Source organism: Dermacentor silvarum, chromosome 8 (genome assembly GCF_013339745.2).
Source record: "Dermacentor silvarum isolate Dsil-2018 chromosome 8, BIME_Dsil_1.4, whole genome shotgun sequence".
NCBI lineage: Eukaryota > Metazoa > Arthropoda > Arachnida > Ixodida > Ixodidae > Dermacentor > Dermacentor silvarum.
Genome location: NC_051161.1, coordinates 157,524,340 through 157,543,564, shown reverse-complemented (window position 1 = coordinate 157,543,564; position 19,225 = coordinate 157,524,340). Strand labels below are relative to the sequence as shown.

Sequence of the window (19,225 nt, the reverse complement as noted above, 5' to 3'; positions counted from 1 at the left end):
CCAATATGGAAAGGACACGGGCTCTTATGAGGTGTGGATGGATTGAAAAATTGATTGGAAACATTACTGCTGGTTAAGACACAGTGTAGGTTAGGCGTACAAAATTAGAGTGTAACTTGGATTTGGGTTCGGATGTTCCTTACCAAGGTATTTGGGGGGTAGAATATAAGAAATGCTTTCATTAGTATCTACGGAGGTTGTTACCACGGCAGGGATACGTATGGATAAAACAACAGTCTTCTTAAAGATGCTCATGTTTCCATCATTGCAGTAGGTGAAATCATAAGAATGTAATTAAGGTAATGCTGTGTGAAAACACATATTTTGTTGGAAATTACTTGTAGGGCGAAAAACACATAGTATTTTGCCATTTGTAGAGTTTGGTAGCGCAGATTATGTAGTGGCGGAGTGGTTAAGTATAGTCGTGTCAAGGCTGATTGCTAACTGTGAGCAGTGTTGTAGGAGCTGTGTTTAGGGACGTAGTATGTTTAGTAAAGTTGGTTAAGTGGTGTAAGTGTTGGTGTGAAGCAGTGGACCAATGAGTGCTACAGAGACAAGTGATGTAGCGGAGATTCTATATACAGTTAAACCTGGATATAACGAAATTGACAAATTCTCGAAAAACTTCGTTATAAAGAGGATTTCGTTATATGCAGGTTCGACACGAAAATTCGAAAAAGAAACGCTTACCGTATTTACTTGATTCTAATGCGCCCTCAATTGTAACGCGCACCCGTTTTCCGTTTTCGTCGAAGCCCTCATCCTTGGAATGTCACACCAGGTACCGGAGGCGTGGACGCGAGTCGTTTCGCACAAGCACAAGGCATAAGAAACGAAGAGCGAGCATCACGATGGCGTCGTAGTGTCGTATAGTGTTACAGTAGAACCCCGCTGTTACATTCCCGGGGGCTGCGTTTTTCCGGCTGTTACGACGTTTTCGGTCGGTCCCGGCACAGCTCCCATAGAACCCAATGCATTGGTAACCCCGCTGTTGCATCGCAACTGTGGGACCGTTGCCGCATCATACATTGCGAACTGCCACCCCGCGCCGGCCCTAGCGGCCATTTTGACTTTTCATGTCGCGTGGCTTGGTGGCTTGACGATGGCATTGGCCGCCCAAAGTGCCGGGGACGACAACTACGACGTATTTTCGGTTTCCGCCAGCAAAAGTATGGCCCTTGAGATCCGTATTTGCTATATAAAGATGGTGTCTATGACGCGTTGTGGCCCTAAAATTGGTTTTGGCTCATAGATATTCCATATAAAGTCCAAGGGCGATAACGCAGTCGCAGCGCGCCGTATGCTGTATGTGCGAGTGAAAACGTGCGAAGGAGCCGACGACCGCGTCTAAATCTCGCGCGCGCAAGAAAAGCAGGGAGGAAGCGCGCCTTCTTCCGTTGCGAGAGGCACCGGCGAGTGAGCGAGGGGGGAGGAATAGCGGGGCGGCGTTGTACTGTACTCTGGCATCAACTGCGTACTGCGCGGCGGCGCGCGGGCCGTATCTTGAAAGCGATTTGCGTTGGGGCAGAGTCTAGCAGTGTAGGTGCGTCGGCGGCTCATAGCTTTGTGCGTGCTGTGTGTTCTCGGCGCTCAGTTTGCGTTGAAGCGATAGACAACAGCACGAAGGTGGTCACTTCGCTCGCTTCTCCAGCAGCGCCGCTTCCACACGCCGCCAGCGTTTGACAGCGCATGTCCGCGCTCATCGAGTGTGACGTGTCACAGCGTGTACCAGCGCGTCGTCAATATCAACTGGAAAAGGAGAGAGTGCCGGCTTGGCGGGCTAGACCAGCTGCAGCAAGCGGCAGGATCAGGTTTGAATTAGGGAGGGGGAAAGGTCACGCCCGCGGCGGCAAGATCGCCGGGTCGAGGGATGCAGGCCCGCCTCGCACACGCTCGCACGCACGCACACGTGCGCTCGCTTCGCATTCCGTCGCGGCGGAGAAGGTGCTTCCGGTTGCTGCTCACGCAAAAATGACAAAATTTGGGCCGAAATCTCTAGGATGTCGGAGGGGAAAATTCGTTATATCGAGGGGGTCTTCCGCTGCCACTTCGTTACGTAGAGGTCTCAAATACATGTGCTTCTATGGAGTAATGGCAGGGAATAGAAAAACTTCGTTATATATCCAGGAATTCGTTATATGGAGGTTCGTTATAAGCAGGTTTAACTGTAGCAGTGTGCGACAATGACTTTTTGGTGTTAAATAGTGAACTCTGGTGTGTGCAGTGAAGTGAATACGTGAAGTGAGGTGCAGTGAGTGTACAGATTGGTGCAAACCACGAAAGTGGTGAAACACATGGCATGTTGGTGTTGGTGGTGGACCGAGATATGAAGATGGCAGAAACATCAATACAAGGAGGAAGATGAAAGGCAGTTTTTCACATGGAAAAACTCTTGAAGGTGGGCATATGTCATGTGCCAATAAAGGAAGAAAGAAAGAAGAAGAAAAAGCAGAAGCTAAAAAGAGAACAAGAAGACACGAGGAGTCAATGGCAGAAATAAAGAAGAAAGAAGTTGACGAACGTCGGACACAGCGGCTTCGAGTCTACGACGAATCGGCGGACCCAACGACGTGTCGGCAGAAGCCGCGACGACGACGTGACGTGGCCACGTCGAGGGACGCCATGTTAATAGTTTGGACTTATCAATTCAAGGTAGCTGCGGACTTTGGAGAACTTACAAAAATTAACTCGTACTGTAAATTGTTTGTTTTGTGCTGTCTTTGCCTTTTGTTTTTACGATTATAAATGTTTGTCTTAAACGTTCGACTTGTCCCTGTCTGTCTTTAGTCCACCGAAATACGTGACACTCTCACTCTCACAGAAGCGCACTGCAAAAATATAATAAACAAATGTAACAGAGCACATACCATACTGAACGAAAAATATTTTACAGCGAAAAATTCATTACTTTCATTTAAAAAGCTGACCTACAGAATGTGCTATTTTGTTTATTGCCACTGCCACAGCTCCACTCTGTTAATATCATGCCTCACCGTTGCCTTCATTTTTGAGTTTGCATGGTATATGGTACACCAGTGTGTAGTAGTACATTTCATGCATGTCTGTGCGTGCACGTGCGTCATTTTTTTTCCTATTTCTGTCTTTCATCCCTGATCACATCACTTTGCAGGCAATAGCTTTCACGCTGTCATCTTTCCTAAGCCATCAACAGTATCTCTACAATTGTGGTAGACTGAGCAAAGGTCATAAATTTAGAAGCTCAGCTAAGAATTGGAGAATTTTTCTTTAAGAAAAGTGCACACATTTTCTTCAACCATTGCATTGCTTCTGTTAACATATTATACTATTCGAAACTTACATTTGTGCCAAGCGGATGAGCGCCCTTCATTAATACCTTAGATAAATATAAAAAGATTAACTATATTTGTAGCACGCCTTCAGAAGCCTAACATATTGCAAAAGAACTCAAAACAGAAAGCCCTGCTCATGACATTTTGTACAAACTTTATACCATACATAAGTACTACACCTAAGATTGGGCACTGCAACAACCAGCAGAAAAGCAAGCAAACAAAAATTTAACACAATAGGGTATTACAGTTATGTTCGAATTAACCTTATGTCAATTTATTGAGGTTAATCAAGAGAACAATAAAAAATTAATTACTACATTGACACACTTTTATTCACAAAACGAATCTGCACTTCTCATCTCGTAACTAATTGCTGCTCACAGCGGGGAACGCCTCACAACTTCCTTCACAGTGCGATGGCAGCGGAAGACCCATGTCTTCATCAGAGACATGCTTTTCACTACCGCGCATACATCCAGATTATTTTTTGACCACTGAGATTAGCATTATCCGCATCGCGATGTAGCCAGCAGGTTTAACGCCAGCGTGCGAGCTGTGGTAGAATTGCACTTCATCCTCTTCAGCTTGTTGCACGCTGAAAAGGATGAAGCACGTGCATTGCACTGTGTTGAAACGAAAATAGTTTGCCACAACTGCTGCGGACGAAACCGAGGTCGCTATCGACTCAACCGTGGACGACGACCACACATTTCTGAAGGCATGCCGCCACCATACACACCGAGTCAAAACGAAACTACTGTTTGCCGCAATTGCTGTGGACAAAACCGTGGTTATCGTGGATAGCGACCACGCAGCTCTGAAGGCATGTGGCCAAAGTGGTGTCATGCGCGGCGGTAAATGCAAGAATAAAGGCACAAATAGGAACAAAGCATTCGTTCCCGTCATTCGTGTATGGTTTCAGCTCATGACTATGGCAATGTTCATTTTGCTGCTTATATTCAGTTTGACGCTAGCGCCGCTTTTGCAGCACTATGCACTTGCTGCACTCCCGAAGGTTGTTAACCAGTGTGCAGCCAAATACATCCAAATTAGTAAGTTTGTTGCCAATAAATAATGCACACACATGCAAGAACAACAGGACGAGTCTGAATTATCCTATTTTACGTACTAACGCTCCATTTATATTTAGTGCTGCAGTTGTAACTGTAGCACTTTAGCACTGCAGCTTTACACTCAGCTACAGGAGTGAAAAAGAAATGACAGCTTGACCGCGCATTCTGGCATTTGTACACGCCCATTTCTCAAAACACACCTGCCAAAGTGATTCCAATTAGAGCAGGTTATGGCAATGTAGAATGAACGTGTGACAGGGATACTAGAAATGTGGAAGCCTGTACTCCCAACAATGACAAACAAGGATCACGCACAGGAGCACACTTTTTCAAACTTGCATAAACCTACATATGCTTTTCAAAAAATATATGATGCAGTATTCATTTCTTTAATGCGATCAGTGTAAATAAACATATGTCCCGGCCCCACAGAAACTTTAAGCCAGCTTTTAAGATAAAAATGCAAAGTACAGTGAACTCCCGTTAAGACGAACTCGACGGGACCACGAAAATTTGTTCGGTTTATCAGAAGTTTGTCTCAACCGAAGGGGCCTCAAAAAAATAAATGGCAACATAACCACATGCGCCTAAACATCCTACTTTAACACGGTAAATGAAGGAGACTTACAATGGCAGAAAATAACAAACATTTATTCGAGCTCACCTTATAGAAAACCACCCTCAATTTGAACTTTTGCTGGGCTTCAGCCAGTCCGTGATGGATGCTTGCCGCTTCGTGGCAAATTGGCGAGCAGACACAAACGATGCCATTTCCCCTAAGGACTTTAAAAATCTTTCTGTGCCCTCGTACTGCTGGAAAAAAATCACCAGCGAGTTCAAGTAGGCATCTGCTGCCTCGCAGGACACAGGCACGGGCCTTGGATTAGCATCCTCCTCGTCGTCATCAGAGCTGCCTTCAGAAGACACCTCAAGCACTTTTTCGATGATGGAGTCAATTGTGTTCGCCCTACAAGTTTGCACATCCTCGTCGACGCTGACGTAGGTGCTCATGTCCACGACGATGCCTTTGCTCCCTAGTGAAGAAAGCAATGCAGCCTCCTCCTCGTTGTGACTGCCGCAATCCTGGGTTGGACTGTGAAGTAGGCTGTCATCGTCTGGAGCGACAAATCCCGCGTGGCGGAATGAATTCACAATTGTCGCTTCAATTACTTGGCTCCATGCATTGCTCAGCAAATGCACAGCAGCCAAAAGGTCCACCACGTACTGCTTATTGCTCTCCAAGCAGAGCAACATCCTTTGGAGAAGTGATCGGCGGTAGTGCCTCTTGAGACTGCTGATCACTCCCTGGTCCATGGGCTGGAGGTTCGCCGTTGTATTTGTGGGCAGAAACTCCACACGAATGGCTTCAAGTCCAGCGACTTGCCCATGACCAGGGCAGTTGTCGACCAACAAGAAACAGGACACGCCTTTTTTCTTTCACAAAACGGCGGTCCATATCCCGCAGCCACTGCTCAAACAGTGACCGAGTCATCCACGACTTGGCGTTGGCCGTGTACGTCACCGGAAGCGTTTTGACATTCTTGAAGCGACGCGGGGACTTCGACTTGCCTATAACAAAAAGCTTCAGTTTGTCAGTTCCGGTCATGTTGGCGCCAACGAGGACGGTAATCCTGACTTTGCTGTGCTTGCCCCTTGTGCAGCTGTCACCAGCAAGCGCGAGCGTCTTCTGCGGGAGCATCTGATAAAAAACGGCATTCTCGTGCACGTTGTAGATGTCCCTGGGGTTATATTCCCATAGAAGATCCTTGAGCTTCGTTAGCCTCCAATCGTTGCATGTCGCTTCATCAACGGCGGCGGACTCACCGACGATCGACCGAAAAACCAGCCCGTGCCTTTTGCGGAAACGGTCAAGCCACCCATCACTACACGAGAATTTTATGTTCATCCGGAGGGCAACTTCTTCTGCCTTTGCTTTCAATACAACACTGTTGACAGGCAGATTTGCACTTCTAGCTCGCTGGATCCAAGCCAGGAAAACATCTTCTAAATCCTTGTTTGCTGCAGTCCGCATCTTTCGTTTCGGCGCAAACTCGTGCCTCGTTCTTAACGATTCCTGCCAAGTTGCTCTTTGCAATTCCATACTTCTGTGCAATCTCAGTTTTCGAGGCTTTGCCAGCTTTTACATCAGACAATATCTCGGCCTTCTTTGCAAGCGTGATGGGCTTGTGCTGAACACTTGCCCTAGCAGACATACTAGCCCTTGCAACAAGGCAAAGAAAAAAAAGCTGTGCGAGCGAGACACACGGTACGTTAGCAGCCGATCGCTGTCGAGGCAATAAAGAGACAGAAGGAATGAAGGACGGGACGTGGCGGTGGCGCGGTGCGGTGGCCGCGGTGCGGTGGCCGCGGTGGTCACGTGGTCCGCGCGTTGTGGAGAGAGTCCACATGCTCACGTAGACAGAGTCACTCCGTTTTTGTTTTTTTTTGCCTTGTTTTTCTCTTTCTCCTCTCGCGGTTTTTCTCTCTGCCCGCGATTTGCGACGTGCGCACGCCTTCGAGCGAAGCAGGCGGATTGCGGCAACGACGACTCCGAACCGGTCGGCCCGGTGGAGATTCCCCCTTGTTCTCTCTCTTGGCTGCTTTTTTGTGGTTTTGTTTGCTTTACTGCCGGCTCTGCATTCCCATGCGCGGGTGGTTTTTCTCACTTCTCTCGCGTGCCGTTCTGTCAGGGGAAGTTCCTTTTGTTATTTTCGCTTTCCCGCTTGTCGCATGAATGCCCTACCAAGCCTGCGCAGCGAGGCGGTGGCGGTCAGTTTGAAAGTTCATCTTAACCGAAGAGTGCGTCTGAGGTGGTTCTTCTTAAGCGGATTTTTTTTGCATTGAGTCTATGAAAAACCAAACAATCAATCCCATGTTGTTCCGTCATAAGCGAGAATTCTTCTTAACCGAGTTCGTCTTAACGAGAGTTCACTGTATGCACCAGGCTTGCATGTTTCAAGATACAAGTTGCATGCATCAAAATATGATTGAATTATTGCAGCATTATGCAAGAGAAAAGGCAAACTGATTCAGCAAACTAAAAGCCACTTTACCTTCCCAAGTGTGAGGAAACTGAGCTGGAAAAGGAAGGTTAGACATTCCACCAGGTTCAGGCCTCTTGACTGCAGAGAAAGTAAGTTTTTGCGCCAGTTACCACCAAATAGCAGAGGACAGAAATTTGTGGAATACATAAAGATATGATTGGCATGACTAGAGGTGATAACACTGTTAGTGGATTTGGCAAAACACACGTGCATGTACAGTGCTCATAAACTCAGACACGAACAATTCCGAAACTACTTCAATTAATTTTTTTGTTTTGAGTATCAACTGCATTTGCAGCAGTGACCTCATCAAGACTCCAAAATGTACACTTTGGACTACTCCATGCTTAGAAACTGGCTACTAAGTGACTACATGTCACGCTTCCTTGTAATTTTGCTTAAAAGGCATTAGTTGCTGCTCCCATTTCAATTTTTGAGCACTGTACATATGTGCCCACATGCACAGACATGCACACGAGGAACAATGCAATCACCAGGAGCTGGTCATTAAAAAGTGAGACAGTGATCAATCATGGGAAATACATACTTTCATTCCAATAACATTACGGACTTTTTTTACACCATAGCAAAAACCAACAAAAATAACCTGAGAAACAAAACAAATGTCCAGCTTGCTGTTCCTAGTAGATGACAAGTCAGCAAAAAGTGTCTGATAGAGCTGCTTCCAGGTAAAGAAAAAGATTAATTTACATTTAGTATGATCGGTGTCTTCACAGGAAGAACCAGCAAGCTGCTATACAACACTAGCATACACACCTGCCTTTAACTGAACAAAAAAACAAGAGACGCCAATTTGCACCCCTTGGGTACACAACATCAACATGTACACAGCTCTAACAAATGAAGCACCGAAGTCAAGCCTGGCTACAATGAACACCGTTGTAGCGCTGAGTATGTTCACCATATCAAGTTAATTATAATCAGACTTGCCGTAAAAACTGCCAATAAAGAACTGAACAAGGTGCAGAAGAGAAGCTTGACATCCAAAAATGACACACACTGCGCTTACTGGCAGAGATAGATGACTGAAGCATAGTTAAGTAGTCTTGACTCAACAATGACACTTAAAAGGTTGTCAACACGTCATCACGTCATGTAGGTCAAGGCCCTTGCTGAAAGCCTCCACATCTGGAATTCGTTGTGCCATTTGAAGAATGCTTCATTGGTGATGTTCTCCAAGACATCTACACCATCATTAGCCACAATAGCCTTCCAGTGCTTCCCACGGTCAGCATGGCCTGCATTAACCACCTGTGTCCGCAAAACTGAGCTGATGTATCATCTTTGTGGACAACCTCTCTCTTTAAGTGGAAGCAAACGCCAGCTTTCTGAAAGCAGCTTATTCCTGAAGGTTTTCAGAAGAAATACAAAGTCCTTGGCGCTCATAAACCATCTCACGTCCCGATGCTCACATATGCCTTGAAGGTCACAAACCATTTGAAGAGTGCATCGTCAGCATCTTTATATGTGGCCTGATTTAGCCACTTCCAAACATTGTAGCCACCATTTTTCACTTACTGTCACCCTTATCCTCCCTTTCTTTTTCAGAATGGTAGACATCAAACTTTGACAATCCGTACTTTTTTGTACAAATTCCCAAAGGCAACCCAATCAGCCATGATTGTGACACACAGCTACGGTGGCAGCGCATCTGCGAGCCAGAAAGGAAAAAAAAAGAATGGAAAGAGAAGTCAAGGTGCTGCACCGGTTGGCTGCATTGTGTGTAATGTAACATAGGGGCCCAGTGCCAGGATCGTTTAGGCGCTCCCATGCCATGGTTCATTCCACTTATTTTAACCAAACTAAGCAGGATACCGGGTTGTTATAAGAGGTCGGCTCTCTCATAGGCTCCTTGCAAAACTTTTCAGGTGTGGATGAATTGTTCGTAGAAGACGGAAGTTCACTTTAAATGGGATCGTTTTATGTGTGCTCGACTGTTAGTGGAAAGCCTGCAAGCCGGGGGACGTATTCTGCAACAATCACTTTCAGCGACACTGTCGCCTCGGCGATAGGCACGTTGAATAATTCAAGAGACTGCTTACTTGTGAGGTCATTGTTGCACTGCGAACGCGAGCTTTCAAATGCTTCACAACACAAGAGAGAGTGCACTGTGCGAGTGCAGAGCGGCTCGGACGTTTTTTGTTTTTTTCTTTGAGTGTACCAGCCACAGCACGACTTGTGCACACTGACTAAGGTTGAATACGGCCGCTCTGCGTAAAATAACTTTTTTTTTGGGGTAGATAGTAGGGGATAGTAAGGGTGAATAGTAGTACTGGGAATATATTCTTGACTGGTCCCTTTTGGGGATAGTACTTCCTTTTCTTCATGATGTAACATCTAGAACACTGCTTCACTGGGAGTGATAGTTGTTTTGACAACACACTCTATAACAATGCAATGTGAAAACACCGATGAGATGTGAGCATTATTTTCGGCAAATGCGCTTCTGCTGGCTTGGCCACTCAATGTGTCTGCATCTCAATGTATCTCAACTCAATGTGTATCTGGAACTGGTTGAAAAGGCAAAACTGCTAGAGGATGGGAAAATAATGCTGCACAATGGAGCTCACAAAGTGCAATAAACTTGTTTTAAGTTTCCTTCTGAAATGCTGCATTTTAAACTCCTCATTTACAACATACAGCGAAAAACAAGGTAGAGGCATATCGCAAAGGGCCAGTATGATGCATACCTCCAGAGTGTCCAAGTACTGAAGTACAAAATGCCACACTTGGGAAGCTGTGTCCATCAGCAAGAACTGAAAGCCCTCCATTGTGATCAAAGGGGAGCTTCCTTCCCCTTCTTCCCTGCATTCACATGAGCCACTCATATAGTAAGGGTGGGGACAGAGCAAGGAAACTGAGCAACTAGCAACCCCTATACAAATCTCTCATTTGCATTAAAGTACATTTGAATCACACTGATTGCTTCTGTAATACTGCAACATACTTTAAACCAATCATGCACATAGATCACATTAAAACTTGTCATCATTACAGAGGGTGCTGATATGTATAACCATTCACAGATTTCAGATGCTCTAAAGCATAAGCGAGGACTCGACTGCTACTCAGGCTGAACCATCCATTCAACCTACATAACTGTTCTTATTACGCAATGACAATTGGCAAAATTGTGCTTTTAAAATAAAACTGCTTGGATTACTTCATTGAATATGAACTACTACTAGAAGAATCAACTGCTGTTGGAATCGTGCAACGATTCCCAATTTATTTTAGATACAATGGTGGAGATTTCAAACCTATTTTACTTAGCAGCTCTATATACAAGGTCATACGAGCTACTTCTCACTTGCTGAGTACACTAAAGCCAACATAATCCCTACAACCTAAGACTTTAACTTCACAGCACCAAAGTAAGACTAAATTAGTCTTTGATGGCAGTTTACACACACCAACATGGACCAAACCTAATGTAAAATCATGCTGCATGGTCCAACCTTCGGAATATGGTGTATGTAAAAGCCCCCCCAGCTAATTAAAAGCAATTTTCACTGTGCTCTTCACTGGAACAACCTTTCTATTATTTGTCAATCATCCAGTAATAGTCCATTTTCAATGAAACCATCCAGCTAGCTTTATTTCTAAAACACGAATTTCTGGCTAAAGGTGCTATGTGCTCATCGTATAATACCATGAGCACTTTAGCAAACAGCAACACCTGCAGGACAAACTTCACCGATAGCATGTGAACCACATGACAGTCTGAAGCAGAAATGTATGACACAGTCACGGTGTTCTGCACGGTTTAAAATTTTTGCAGCTCTAAACTGACATTTTGCACTTTAAACATTAAACAGGCTGCAGCCTGCACAACTGACTATTTTATAATGTAGCTTAAATGAAATATTCAGCGTGCCAAGAAACATAACCTCCCATGCTACGATGTGCACTCGCCGAGTTTAATGCACAGTTTGTATCTTGCTCCTTTTGCATTAATTCACATGATAAAATTTTTACATATGTTGCAACATTGATGTTGAAAGGTTGGGACCATAATTACGAAAGTTTATTCACCATCTTCGATTTATGGCCATGCTTACGCCTCGCACTACCTACATTGCCTACATTGCTACATTGCAATACCTACACTACCTAGGTACAATAAACTGCAATGGCTGGTGAGAACATGAATACGAACTTTTAGTTCAAACAGCAAGAAGCCAACAACTACGTACTTATTCAAGTAACCTATCTCAACCAGAGGAAGTCATAAAATGCACAGCAAAACCAAAAGTATAACTGATCACAGAGGTGTAGCTAAACAGAAGCTCAGCAGAGAAGCTTATCAAAGGAAAAGACCAGGGCTTATAAAAATTCACGAACCTATTTTTGCTTGCAAGCAATGATTATCATCCCCAACTTTCAGCATTTGAGTTTGCAAGATTATGGCAGAAATTGGTGAGATTGCACAGTCAACCTTCTACCCAAATTTGCATAGTTTCCGATGCATCCTACCACACACACGAAATATGTTCAGACTTCGTACATCAGGCATGCTGATGAGGTGCTACCAGAGCGAAAAACAACAAACCCAATGTGACCGCAATGTGTTCAGCCTGTAAACTGTTGAAAGGGGCAAATCAGTTCTGCAGTAGCTTGTAAGGTGGAGGAAGATTCATGAAGGGGAAAAATTGTCTTCAGAAATTTCCAAAGGAAACCCACATGAATTTAGTTAGTAGCTTCTTGCTGCAGTTAGGTGGAGGACATTTCCTTTCATGAATTTTCCTCCACCTCGCAAGTTTCTGCAGAACTGATTTGCCATTTTCAGTATCCCTGTGGTTCGAGTTGTGCATTAGTTTGACCTGCTAGTCTCCTGGTTAGCTCAGATGGTAGAGCAACCACCTCGGAAAGACGTTGGTCACATGTTCAATCCCCGGACCATGATAAATTTTTCTTCAACTGCGAAGCTTTTCTTTCTGAGCAGCTCTTATGGGTTTTCTTTGTACTTTCGTACTACAGTCGGTGCATGACAATTTTTCCCTTTCCTGTTGAAAGTGGCGAGATGGTCGGATGTTGCTGCCAGTGGAAGCACTAAGAGCACTAAGGGCTGCATGTCTGAGTTACAGAGATGTACTAGTTTAATTGTGACTATGAATTGGTTTCTAAATTTCTGCCGACGCTCTAGTCACTGTCTTCTTCTTGTGCCCTCATCTTCTAAGTATGCAATCAGTGTAATATCCGGATAGCAGAATTTTTAATGTTTAAAGCTCAGAAAAATTCTGAAATGAAAACTGTATAAACCACAGTAGAAGACGCTGATCAATCCATGCTCCAAGCACTTCTCTGGAGATATGTTTGTTTCACATGCTACTGACGAAATTTCCGTCGTTGGTGGCACTGTTTGCTTCATCTTCTCATGCTATGTGGCAGCTGCATGGTGCCCACAGAAAGTTGGCCTAAACTTCGACTTTGAAAGAAACAAACCAAACGAGGGAAGTTTATGCCACTTGGGCCTGCGATTGTGTCTACAGTTGAATTCTTTACTACAATGTAGGGATGGGCAAATACTGAATTTGAGGTTCGAAGCGAATAGTGATTTGGTCGAATAATTTCTAATCGAATAATTCAAATAGTATATATCACATATTACAGTAAAACCTATAGGTAATTCGAATTTTACATGAGCGAAAAATAAAAATGTCCGAATTAACCGAATGCCGAATTATCAGGGTATCCAGAAAACAATAAGCCAATGCTTACTACATCAGCACGATTTTATTAGTGTAATGGATGAGCAAATCCTTTTGCTATTTTGCACAAAAGCAGTGCGGAAGCTGCAATTCTCGTCATCTCGTGACTGATTGGCTCTCACAGCGGCGATCGAGGCCTCACGACTTCCTTTGCAGCACGGCTGCGGCGCGCTATCATTTGCGGCACGCTTTGCACCACCGCGCGCACATCCCAATTATTTTTTTGCCAGTAAGCTGACCGCCAACAGATCACACGTCTATCACGATGTAGCCGCTGCTCTTCATCCTCGACAGCTTTGCACCGAGTCAAACCGAAACACCTGTTTGTCGCAACCGCGACCGCTATCAACGTGATTATGAACGGCGACTTTGCGGTGCTTAAGGCACGCGGCCAACGCACGCACCAAGTCAGAACGAAACTACCAGTCGCTGCAGACGAAACCGCGGTCGCTATCTATGCGATCATGGATGGCCACTACGCAACTTTTTAGGGACGCGGCCGACGTGCGTATTGAGTCAAAACGAAACTACTTTTTGGCGCAACCGTTGCGGAAGAAACCGCGGCAGCTATTGACGCGATCATGGATGGCGACTATGAAATCCCGCAGCCAACGCGTTGTTATGCGCGGCGGTAAACGCAATAAAGGCACAAATAGGCACGAAGCATTCTGTCGTTGCTGCCATTCTGTCATTTCGGTACGATTTCCGCTGATGACTATGGCGATGCGGACTCCGCCGCTTCGTTTCAGTTGTACTCTAGCGCTGTTCCTGCTCTTTTGTGTCGCACATTTCCGGCTCTTTAGTGCAAAAACATATAGCCTTCGAGATTTATGGTTAATGTAGGCAGCCACAGCGTGAAGCATAGCCTCCAAGATGTATACCGGCCCTGCGTGGCTTCTGGCTGCCTATTCGGGAGCGCCGAATAATTCGAAAATATTGAATACCAGAATTCGAATCGAAGTGAATAACGAATACAGAATTATTCGATTGCATCTTCGACAATACCGAATATTCGCTCATCCCTACTGCAATGCACAGGAATAGCGGTAAAGGAAAACAAATACCTTTAAGAGCACACAGCAGAATGGATTTGACATAAAGACCCCTCAGATTTAGAAGCACAGCACCACTTCTATAGTAATTTAAAGTATTCTTATTCCATATCAAGCACAAATAGCTTGCAGATGTAGTCACATAAACACACATCAGTGAAGTGACAAAAGAATGGCAAAAGTACGTGACAAGTTGTTTCAAAGCAGGTGCCAATAAATCGAGCATGTTCTAAATATTATTGACAATGGTCCCACTCCAATGTTTCGTGTCAAATTATTTAAAGTGTTACTTCACATACATTAGTGATAAAGGTGGCAAAACAAGTAGAAAGGTATACATACCTGCCAAGTTTTATTAGTTTATCATAACATGTCAAATAGTTAAGAGCTTATTCACAACTGTCATAATGACATCAACAGTGGTGGGAATGGCCAAGAGCATTTTGCAGCAGATTTTGTTGCAGGAAAAATGGCGATTTGGAGAATATTTTTCAGCAGTCACCAATGATGATTCAGCCGGACACAATTCATGCGCATCAAAAATGGTTCCAGAGAACAGGTGCACATCATTGTGAATATTCGCAATTGTTCGAAGAAAAGGAATTTTGCTGGCCACACTGGTGATGACTGGCACCTGAACATTGGCCAGAAAGGGGAATGGTGCAATGAAGAGGGAACAATTGGAGAAAGTACAGAGGGCCCATTTACAATAGTTACAGAATTTACAATAGTGAATATTAGTGCAATTTACTTGGACATTTCGCCTCCCCTGCAGAATACACACCGGTCAGTGGGCATGAGTAGGGCGAGCAGACAATTAGGAGAGCCTATTTCAAGAGGGGCAAGCCAACGGGCTATTGTATCTGGTAAGATTCCTGAAATTTTCGGGGGTCTTTGCTTCGTTCACGCCAGTTTCGAGGCATTTTCGAAGTGAACACACAAGTTTATCAGCGTCGCCATTCCCCCCAGGTGCATACGTATTACACGTACATAGCTATTACGGGAGTAGAGAGAAAGAAAAACTTTATCGAAAGGAAAATCGACAAGCAGGTAGAAAGCTGTCTGAAGCCACACCATTCTTTATTTTTTCGAAAGAATGATGATTTTGTCTTTCTCTGGAGAACGACCAGCCCTTGCTTTGTGCCTGTCACTGCCTGCACACACAAAGTGCACCACTGATGAGATCTTCCGTGATTAAGAGATGTGCAGCCTGACCTTGCTCCCTGCAAGCATATTTGAGGCGTGGACGGAGAGGCGACGAGAAGGGGCACTTAGTTATCCCTACGTGGGTGAAAACGAAACCATTGCGACGACCTCGCGATGCCTATGCTCTTTCAATCGTTAAATAACTACATGACCGAAACGTTTTGATGCATTGTGTGATTGCGTCAACCAATGGTGTTTGTCACAAGGTGCACACAACGCAAGGTCGTGGGTTCGACTCCCACCAAAGAACGAGCGTTCAACTGTCACCAAAAGTCGTGGTTCGACTGCCTTAATTAACTATATTCTAATTAACTGCACGTTAATTAACCTGCCTTAATTAACATCAGTGGTCGTAGATTAAGTACCATAATAAACTCTACCGTAAATAAACATGTGTCTTAATTCTACCGTAATTAATATCGCCTTAACACCAAAGGTCAAGGGTCCGACTCCCACCAAAGGCCATGGGTTCAAGTGGTTTGATTAACTACATCTTAATTAACTGTACCTTTATTAACTTCGCCTTACCACCAAAGGTTATGGGTTCAACTCCCACCAATGGTCGTGGGTTCGTGTGCCATAATGAACTCTATCTTAATTAAACCTGCCTTAATTAACTTTGCCGTAACTGACGTCATCAACTGGCTCAATTGGCTCACTTGACTTTTTGGACCATCGTGGTCAGGCGAATGCCGACAACACCGGACTTTTTGCCTCATGAGCCATATGAGGCATAATGCCTCGCATGGCCTTCGTGATGTCAAAGAGCTCCTCATTTCTGGTACTTGTCCGAATCGTCAACCACGCTATGCTAAAGAAAATCATTTCAAGATGATTTGACTTGCTTGTCTAGGAAACGCATAATAAGCACCCCCTCCCCCCCCCCCCCTTCCTTTTTCCTTGTCTTTGACTTTCATTATGTAAAAAAAAAAACTTGGAGAGCTTGCTGTTCGGCCAGTTTGTACACATTGAGAATGAAAACCGCGCAAAAAATGGGACAAGAAAGATCTATAGAACACTGATTTGCACATGTAAAAATATATGAACGACGGGGTTACAAGACTAGGGAAACTAAGCAATAGCCTCAGCAAACAGGTGGGACCGGAGGTACGTGAATGTCCGCGATGTCCACACAGCGGCGCTGCCTTGAAAAGGTAAACAGAAATATAGAAATTTTAGGGGGCGACGCGCGTTCCACAACCAGGGGAATGTTGACGAGTGCGACAGTGACTGATGAAAAAGAGTTTTAATGAGAGGAGTGGGGTGATGGATACGGGGAAAGAGAGGGGGGGGGGTGCATACAAGACGTCAAGAACGAAGGTGGCCAAAAATTATGGATGCAGGGAGAGTGTCTTGTCACTGCTCGATCCCTCGACACCAGACGGCCGTGGCCAGAAGCCTAGCTGAGGTGCACCAACCTTGTCGTCACACTTGTTGCCGAAAGCCCATCTGTCTCTGCAGTCTCCAGAACAGCCAGGTGTCGGGAGACAGAACACTTCCAAATCTCTCGGAGTTACTAGCCTTTATATTACTGTGAACTACGAATGGCATAATTTTGACAAAGGCTTCTAACACAGAAAGCAGTCGTGCTTTGGACTGTTTGCCTTATCAATTCCGGAGTATGATCAAATAACGATATGCGTGTGTGGTGAAGACTGCAATACCAAGATCGCAAGTTCCCTCACAACATCTCTTCAAACAAGTCGGACAGCAGGTCACCGAAAAGTCAGTGAAACTTGCATCATAACATACTATCGAACTTCTAGCGCAAAGGTTTGTTTCTGTATTTTAAATGTAGAATATAGCATGCCCAGAATGTTGAAAGTGCAATTGAGTAATCGGCAATTTGCAAAATAGTGCCCGCCCTCTTCCAGATGTAGCCACGGCCGAAACACTCACTCTGGTTGGAAAACAACACTTATGTCCACCGTTACCTGGGCTGCAACAGGTCTCTTTCTGCTCTTTGCCTTTCTTTCTCCTTACTTTTTCTGCGTCAAGTAATAATTAAAAGAAACACCAGTGCTTTTCCTATTCCCGAAAAATAAATAGACGGCAGATTTTTATAAACCAGTTGCAAATATCCAAGTTTGCTATCTTGCCTGGCTGTTTGGTGTTTTATTTATTTCATATATACTGCAAATCCCAACGGGAATTTTAGCTCTTCTCCATAGACTCTATTCATCTCCCTCAAAGTGTGGTCTCTCAAATGGAGGAGCGCAAGCTGAAAGGCTTTAGAATTTCTGGGAAATTTTGAAGTCCTCATGGTTCGCAACCGCACACCTAGTCGCCCAGAAGAAATGTATTGTTGCAATTCAAATGCTTTTGCCATCACCGAAACCTAGAAGATTGAGTAGTGGGTTTGGAGTGGTCAAGGCGAAGGTGTTCAATGGTAAAAATGCATTGTTCTGCTAGTCTGTGCACAAGAACATTGTGGTTGGAAAATACATCTCTCGGGCATGTGCAGAATATATCTGCAAAGGGTAGGCCACGATGGGTTACTTTGTTCACTATGGGTTTGTAAATGCTGCTACTATATAAATGCCTGGAAAAACAACCAGCGCTAAAACAGGGCTAAACAAGCAGACCAGTGTGCCGTCTTTTGTTTGGTCCCATTATTAGCGCAGTTCGTTCTTCCAAGTCATGTACCGACTAGGGCATCAAGATACGCTACATAAATACATATATATGTAAACAAAATGTTAAAGTCTTTATTAATATCACCATTTTCTAAAATATCACAAGGATGATAGCATAATTTGATCGAAGTGGCTGCACGCCTTAGCAATTAAAAACGTTTGTCAGAAGTTAAGCAAAGTGTTGTCCAAGCAAGGTAAAAACGGGCATCCTCATTATATATATATATATATATATATATATAGAGAGAGAGAGAGAGAGAGAGAGAGAGAGGGTGAAGGAGGAGCAGGAGGGCTAGTGGCCGGCCGAGAATCCCCTCCTGCTCCGAAATAAATTTGACAATTTCTGGCTACGCCACTGAATGCAGGACACACCAATAACGGGGAATGGGCGAAGTGCACACAACTAGGCCAGACATAACTCCATTCTAAACTACGCACTACCCGCGAATGAGTTTCCTAATGGTGGACCACAAACATGCACGAACGCAAAATGGATCGGATTAACCCAGTGATCCTTTAGCTCATTTCGCTTTATGAATGGCAGGAGATGTGATGGCACTCTTCGCACAGGTTGGTGGCAACCGCCACCTGGCGTTGACCGCAACTCCTCTTTGCCATGGCCTCCGAGATTGTGCAGGCGGTTCATCCTGGAGCAGCTTTGGAGCAGTTTCTCATATTTGTAGCATGGATGAGGCAGTTTCAAAAGAATGTAGCAGATTGTTGCAGTTGTAGTAGCATTCCCACCACTGCATCGATACCTTTACCGTTCTTAATACATGTCCAGTTTAGTGTAATACTTATTTCAACAGGATACAAATACAGTTACCAACCAATGTTTCAGAGCCTGTTTTTAGGGGCCTCCTCAATTATTTGGACCTATCTGCAGCCATGTCAATTAGTCCATAGAACGAATGTTGAATGTCAAACAATATTTCCGCCACTATTACATGAATATTTCATGAAGGAAGTTAATGAGTTCATGAAAGTTCATAGGTGCCATTCAACTGTGATGTAGGTCATTCCATCTGAAACTACTGAGCTGAACACTTATGCACAGTGTCCCTACAGAACAAAGTCTGAATTTTTTAACAATCAACATCTTCAGTAGTGAAGCAATTTTTTACCAAACTTGCATATTTTTGGCTTCAACTCTAGTATATTTCTAACT

General features: G+C 44.4%; 1 protein-coding gene across 1 annotated transcript in view; it reads right to left on the bottom strand.

The window, feature by feature from the left end:
* The window catches only part of LOC119461791 (general transcription factor IIH subunit 4-like), a 76,599-nt gene that overhangs the window by 35,359 nt on the left and 22,015 nt on the right, over window positions 1-19,225 (bottom strand). The window contains exons 6-7 of the mRNA XM_037723172.2: window positions 10,143-10,257; window positions 7,441-7,509 (exon numbers count right to left, since the gene is read on the bottom strand). Coding sequence (XP_037579100.1) covers window positions 7,441-7,509; window positions 10,143-10,257 — 184 coding nt within the window. The remainder of the gene's footprint in view (window positions 1-7,440; window positions 7,510-10,142; window positions 10,258-19,225) is intronic.